The 6,902-nt window shown below is 49.1% G+C and overlaps 1 protein-coding gene and 1 long non-coding RNA gene across 7 annotated transcripts in view; one reads left to right on the top strand and one right to left on the bottom strand.

Moving 5' to 3' along the window:
* The first annotated feature begins 1,864 nt into the window (after positions 1 to 1,864).
* On the top strand, positions 1,865 to 3,456 carry LOC134157046 (uncharacterized). Its single transcript, XR_009962168.1, has 2 exons — positions 1,865 to 1,971; positions 3,256 to 3,456. It is a non-coding gene; the product is annotated as an uncharacterized LOC134157046 (long non-coding RNA).
* The window catches only part of ATP2B4 (ATPase plasma membrane Ca2+ transporting 4), a 44,124-nt gene continuing 39,794 nt past the window's right edge, over positions 2,573 to 6,902 (bottom strand). For 4 of the 6 annotated variants that reach the window (XM_062605498.1, XM_062605493.1, XM_062605495.1 and 1 more), the window contains one exon: positions 2,573 to 6,080. In XM_062605498.1, coding sequence (XP_062461482.1) covers positions 5,775 to 6,080 — 306 coding nt within the window. In that variant the 3' untranslated portion in view covers positions 2,573 to 5,774. The remainder of the gene's footprint in view (positions 6,081 to 6,902) is intronic. The other 2 variants (XM_062605496.1, XM_062605497.1) reach the window with 1 other exon arrangement.

Here is a 6,902-nt window from a genome sequence, read left to right as displayed (position 1 = left end):
GCGGAGCGGCTTCACGCCCGCCACTTCCGGCCGCTGGAATCGGCTGGGGCGGAGCTCCGCCCACTGAGGCTGCACAGAGGGGCGGGCGGCGCCGATAAACAAGGCGGGCGGGCAGGAAGCGTAAACAGATAAGCGGGCGGGCGTTTTTTTTGCCCTTTTCTCCTCCGAGGAATCGCAGTGTTTCCTTTAGCTCCAGACAAATCCCTTCGCCATGGTGGGAATGGGATAATTTCTCCCCTCCCCTCCTTTCTAGCCCGGCTGCGGTGCCCTGCACCCGGCTTCCAGTCAGGGTGTGTGGCCTGCCCATCATGGCGCCAGGCTGGGGTGTCTGAGGGAGCCATCTCCTTCCTTGTGGCAGTGCCTCACCTCAGAGCTGCTCTTTCCAAGCTGGACACTATTATGTTTTAAGCCTCTTTTCCCAGTGCTCACCCTGGGCCTTGGGGACACCTCTGAGGTCCTGGCAAAGGAGGGAGGTGCATGGGAGGCTCCATGGTAGCCCATAGACCTCCACCTGCGTCCCTCAGCTTCCCTCCATGCTGGTGTCCTGGGTGGTACAAGAGGGCATGGGCACTGCCCACAGAAAGCAGGGCTGAGGCTGCACAGGGAAGCTTTTCCACCATGTTCGTGTCACCCAGCTCCACAGGTCGGTGTGGGCAAGGTTTGGATTGAGCCCCATCCCTTCAGGCTCCCCCAGCTCCATCTTCTCCTCATGGCTTGGCCTTGGTGTTACTATAGACGCAGAGGAGCAACCAGCCCTCCATTGAAGGCAGGGAGTCAAACAGCCCCAGTGCAATCAATACGTTTGGGAATCAAGTGTTTCAGGGGGGTTATTTCCCGTTGTCCTTCTTATGTGGGCCTCTATGGAGGCACAACAGTCCCAGCAGGGAGGGGGGACATGGCTTGAAGCCGGGGATCACAACTTCCACCATGCAGCACCTCAAGAGGTGCCAGCAGGGAGGGGGACTAGGGTTAGGGTTAGGGCTCCAGGGCAGCTCAATGCACAGTCCAGCCACACTGGTTTGGATGTCACTTGACAGCCGGTGCTGGTCTTTGCTCAGGGATGGGATGCTTTTGATCCCCATCCCTCTTCCCACCCCACGGGCCCCACTTCCACGCTCCAGCTTGCTCCGACGGGGAGCCCGAGCATCCTAAGAGAGGATGTGGGATGGATTTCACAAGCTGGTGGACACGCATCAGGTACATGTGGGCACATTTTATTCTCTGGATGCACTTGCGCAGCGTTTCTGCTCAACAGCCAAAGCTTTATTGATTCCAAACCAGGACCCTTCTCCCCCCTTCAGATTTCTATGTACCCCCTTTCCCACCCCTCAACCACTCTTTTGCTTCCATTTGGATTATTATCCCTGCTTGGAGTCTGTTGTCTCAGAAGCCACCAACTGACAATTCATTCAAGTTTGGTTTTTCTCCCCGAGAACCATATAAATTACATGCAAAACATTGTACATAGAGATTAATATCAAAATGCATTACAGATCAGGTGCACTTGAAGCTGGACTCTAGGATATGGCAAACACACCAGGGTACATATTGCTTTGAAACCACCATTGTTTTTTGTTTTAATGTCATGCATACCACGTAATAGTCTTTTGTTTTGTATTTTTGGGTTTTTTGTACAAAAATACCAGTGCTTATTATACTTAGTTACTGGAAAAGAAAAAAAAAAAACAACTCAGGTCTGCGTGCCCTCTTCAAAAGAAAGGTTTGTTGTGAGAGCATTGGATAAATATATATACACACACATAAATGTTGATTTAATACTGTATATATATATATATTTATTTAAGGGGAGGAAATAAACTAAAGGCAGTTTTAGCCATGGGCTTTGCTGAAGGAAACCTCCATTCTGTTGTTGAGCAGGAGGATAACAGAGGCAGAGCCCGAGATCAGCCCGGCTCGGTGGCAGGGTAGCAGAGAGATGCTGGAGAGGAACAGCCAGGCATTGCCCTGCAGGTAGGAGAGTGGTCCCCCCACGTCACCGAGCCCCACTGGGGAGAGCTGGGATGCAGGAGGGTGGTTTATGGGTTGATAAACTTGAAGGAGCTGGACCAAGCAGCGAGAAGCGATGGCAGACAGGTACATCTGTCCTGCGCCAAGAGGTACAAAGCTTGCAGGGACTCTTCTTTGACGTGCTTGGTCCCTGCAGGAGGGCAACGGCATCCCTGGAGCTGGGATGGGGGCTTTTCCATTCACCCCAATGGCATGTCACCCCCGAGAAGCATTTCTGAAGGGGCTGAGCACTACAGGATGGCTACTCCTCGACTGGGGAAAGCCAGAGGCTGCCCATGCTAAAAGTTGGTTTAGTTTTTTTCCTTCTTGAGATTGTTTCAAAATTTTCCTCCAAGCTTATTGCACAAAAACCTTTGAAAATGAAGTAAAACCCCTGTGCAAATCAAAGGAAACCTCACCACAGAATGCAAATGCCTAAAAATGCCGGTTCAGCAACGCACACAGGACGTGGTGTAAATGTCTTTGGTACCAATCTGCCAATTTATTTCACATTAAAACCACCACCACCAGCGACCCTACTGTTATTAAGAACTGGATGCAAACGTATGTTCAGAGTGTTTTAATAACAAAGCATTCCAAGGCAAGTTAACACGGAGCACAGGGTATGACTTCGGTTCCTGTCAGGCATGGCACTCTCCCCCCGTGCACACTCGTGGCAGTTCAGACAAAGCAGAAAATAATAATATATATATATATATTTCCCCCTTTTCAAGGCATGTTGCAGAGAGTCCCCACAAGTTCATGCTGCTTGACCATGCCTTTCAATGTAGAGCACCAATCTCCCCCAACTCTTTTGTAGCATCCTCAATAACTTAACCCAATCTGCTGCCAGTATATCACAGAAACTAAATAGGAAACATACTTTACAGGGAAAAAACAAAAGAAGGATGTATGCACAATAAACGTTGATACTTTAAGCAACCAGCCATACCAACATAATTTATATATATATATAAAAACCCCATTTCTGTCATCCAACTAACATCTAGTATAAAGATGGCTGCTTGGAGAAAAGGAAGCTGACTGGCATCCGCCTGTGAACTGCTGTCACACAGCCACGCGACTCAAGGCTTAGTTAGTTTTTTTTTGTCTTTTAAACAAAATACATATGGCTGACGTAAAAATATCCATTTCTGAGCTAAAGAAAACTATATTTTTTTATATCTTTTTTTTTGCATAATATTTATATAGAATTCTTCTTTCTCCCCCCCCCAACGTGGAAACTAGAACAACAAAAATAGATCAACTCAAGAACAACCAGACCCTTGTGGCAACCTTCTGGGAGTGACTTTGAGAGCCTCCAAAGTTGGCTTTTTGTTGTTGGTTTAAGTCTTTGCAACAGGTCTGAGGTATTAAAAAAATATCAAAAGAAAGAAAATCGGTGCAATTCCCCCCAAAGTATTTAATAAATATTTCTGTGTAAGAACACCATATTTTCACCTTTTTTTTTTTTCTTTTTTTCTCAAATATTTAACATAGAAAAAAAGTGATCTTTGAAGCAATGTCACCTTTAGTACAGCCCCAAACCCCACAACCACCCCTTTTGGCTCTCCTGTCGCCACTTGTGGGTAACCCCCCCCTGCCCTGCCCAGGGTAGGTCTCAGCTCATGTATGGAAGGAATGGGGAGGGCAGGGGGCTTGACATTGAATTTGCAATTGAGATGGGCAGTGGTGGCAATTTCTTCTTGCTGTTGGCAGTGTAGAGCCCAGCCTTCACCCCCTTTGCCAGCACCGAGCCAGGACACCTGGGAGAAGGACCTTTCCTCCGGGCAGGAATGGGGTGAGCTCGTACTTCCCTCCTCCCACCCCAAGGAAGGGACGAGTCGGTGCTGGGCTGGCAACAAAACAAAGACACTTGGTTTGTGTTGGTGGTTAAGGAACACTTATTTCTTGGCAAAGTACTGGGCCCTCGCGTGGCAGGTGGTGCTGCAGGCAGTGCTTGGAGAAGGCACGGGAGATTCTGCTGTGCGTTCAGAAAGGAAAGGAAAGAAGAAACCAGCCAGCCCCACCTCTCACTCAAAGCTCTCTGCTTCCAGGGATGGAGGCTAGGCAAATACAATGATGTTGTACAGCCAGTTACAACCACGTTCTCTCTGCTTCCAACCAAGCCAAGCAGGATGAAGGAGAGAAGGCAGCGGAGTTTCCTCCAGCCCTGCCTGCCTGGGGCCGGTAACCAGGGGTGCACCAGCAAGGGGAAGAAACTAAGCCTAAGCAAAGCAAACTGCTGCATCCTGCTCAGTCCCATGGCTTCACAAGAGGGTCAAGTTCAGAGGACACTGGGGGCCTCTGGTCCACTAAAACAGGACTCCTGCCAAATAGTTACAAGAGACCAAGGTGAGGCAGGATGCAGGGTGAAGAAATGACCTTCAAGAAAGTAGGAAGTGAGGCAAAGCCTCCATGCAGCACCTTTGCTGGAAGACCTGCAGCTAACCAACCAACCAACCTGCACCTCGGGCAAATCAAGGGTCCTGCCATGGGTGCTAGAGCCTCCTCCCCTTCCACTGGCTAGAGCCTGAACCTGACTTACCCCTTCCACAATCGAGAGGTTGACCCACTGGAGTGTCAATAACCTCATGCTTGCTCTCCACTCAGCCTGCTAACGCTTGGGCAGCGATGTGCAGAGCTGGTGCACATGGCTGGAGCATCCTCTGGGGTTCCTCAGCAGTTAACCAGAGCTTGTACTCCAAGGCAAAAGGATTATTTAACCCAACAGTACAGACATGCCAGAATGGGCAGAAGTCCCTTTGCTCTTGCTGGCAGGAGCTGTTCAACCTTTGCAAGGCTCTCCCTTTCACAGCTCTTCAAAAGCAGAAGAGATAAATCTCTGAAGACTCCCCAGGAAGGAGCCCTTCTCACAACCATGGGTTTTTTCTTCACCACCCTTCCACTGCCAATTCACCTCCACCTTGCTTTGTAGAGAAACCAGAAGCTTTTACATCCAGCAAGGTTACAGCCAAGTCACCTTCAGTCCTTATCTACCAATGACTGCTTTGGAAACAGAGAGAGGAGTGTGTGCGCACACACATGGAGGAGGAACTGCAAAGGCTAGGTACCATTTTCAAGGTGGAAGACTGGTGTATACATCCCTGTATCTGTCAAACCTGTGAGTAAACACCTTCCCCTGGCTGGGTTGGTTTTTCATTTATTTGTCATTTCTCCCCCACTTCCCACTGTGGAGTTCTTGGGGGCAAATCCCACAAGCAAAGAACAAACCCCAACATTAGAAGAAAACCCTAAAAACCACAAGTGGAGAAAAAAAAAAACCTAAAAGAAAAAGAAGAAATAAAAATCAAAGTCACAAATGCTCCCAGCCCTGAGGCTGAGCACGTGTGTGTAAGACTACAAGAACTTGAACTTCCTTTGAACATGCATTTTACAACGTGACCCCCCCGCCCCGCAACAACAGACACATGGAGCCCAACTCTTGGAGAGGAAATAACCTGGCTGCTTCACTTGGGCTAGTACCACTGAAAATGAGGGATGGAGATGCACAAGTTTGGCTTCGCCTCTCTCCCAACACCCAGCATCGTGGTACTCTGGTTCCCACTGCTAAATAATGGTAAAAAAAACAACAAAAAACAAAAAACCCAAATCAAAACAACCCCCCCCAAAATGAAACACCAAAATGATATACGTATGAGCAGTTTGACACGAAGTGACCGCAGTGTGTGATCAGTTACTGGTGCCGGTGTCACACAGGGCGAGAGGCGAAGGTGGAGGAGGAGAGGGGGTTCAAAGTTCTAAGGTCAAACTGATGTCTCCAAGCTGTGTAAGGGGCTTTCGGGCTCCGGGACGGTGAGCTCAGCTTGATCGCTGTCCACTGCATTGTTATTTCTGTTGAGGGGTGTAGATCCACCCAGGATACCCCCACCTCGCTTTTTGAGTCCGTCAGTCTCGGGGTTGTCTTCAGCGCCGTCAAGGAATGGTGTTCGAGGCTCGTCTTCCTCCAGGATGAACTCTGGGTGAGTCATGAAGTTATGGATGGAGCTTCTGGATTCGGGTTTCTCGAGGCCTTCGTACAAGGAGCTACGGAACGCATTCACCACTTTGATCTGCCGGAGGCGAGGAGCGTGGGGGATAAACAGAAGAGGGGTTAGTATCTGCTATGAGGGGCCAGAGCTCCCAGGAGAAAGGCAAAATAACTCATAAAGACACAACAAAAAGCACAACAACAACAAAAACAACAAGAACCACCACTGAGCAGACAGCTAAGTCGAAATGAAACATCTATGGTGAACTAGGAGGGCCAAGATGGATCAGACTCAGGCACTAGGTGTGTGATGGGGAATCAACCGACTATGGGGCGACTTCAGAAGCTGCAAGAAAAGACACAAAACAACTCAAAACCCACAACCAACCCCCACATCACTTCCAATGAACAGAAGCCAAAAGGCATTAGTTGTCATTATGGGTGCGCACGCGTATCTGTGTGTACAAACGAGGACAAGTGGAACTACGACTCAAAAAAGAGGTGGGTTAGACAAACAGCAGAAAAAAAAACAAACTACTGTGGGAGCCGTGTTGTGTGTGTTCTAGTTTGGGTTTAGACCTATAGAAAGGAATGGGCTTCAAAAAGGTGTCACAAACTTTTCAAGCCCATGTGAAGCAGCAGGTCCAAGTGGATGCCATGAGCACTAAAACTGGACCCAGCTAAGCATGCAAGAAGGAAGCCAGATCTGTGCGAGTTTGCCCACACGGCTGCCACCTGGATCCTGGGCTGGAGCTCTGGATCCACCCCTACATGCTGAAGAAGACCCAGCAGTTTCCAAAGGCCGTTGTTCTTTTGGATGCTCTGCACGAAAAATCAATCTCAAACTCTGCTAGAAAGCCTGGCCACACATCCACAGGCTGCCAGCCCTGCCACAAGCCAGACT

This window comes from Pezoporus occidentalis, unplaced genomic scaffold (assembly GCF_034315485.1).
Source record: "Pezoporus occidentalis ecotype Australia unplaced genomic scaffold, CSIRO_AGI_Poc_V1 ctg92, whole genome shotgun sequence".
NCBI classification, from domain to species: Eukaryota; Metazoa; Chordata; class Aves; order Psittaciformes; family Psittacidae; genus Pezoporus; species Pezoporus occidentalis.
This window is presented reverse-complemented; position numbering and strand designations above follow the sequence as displayed.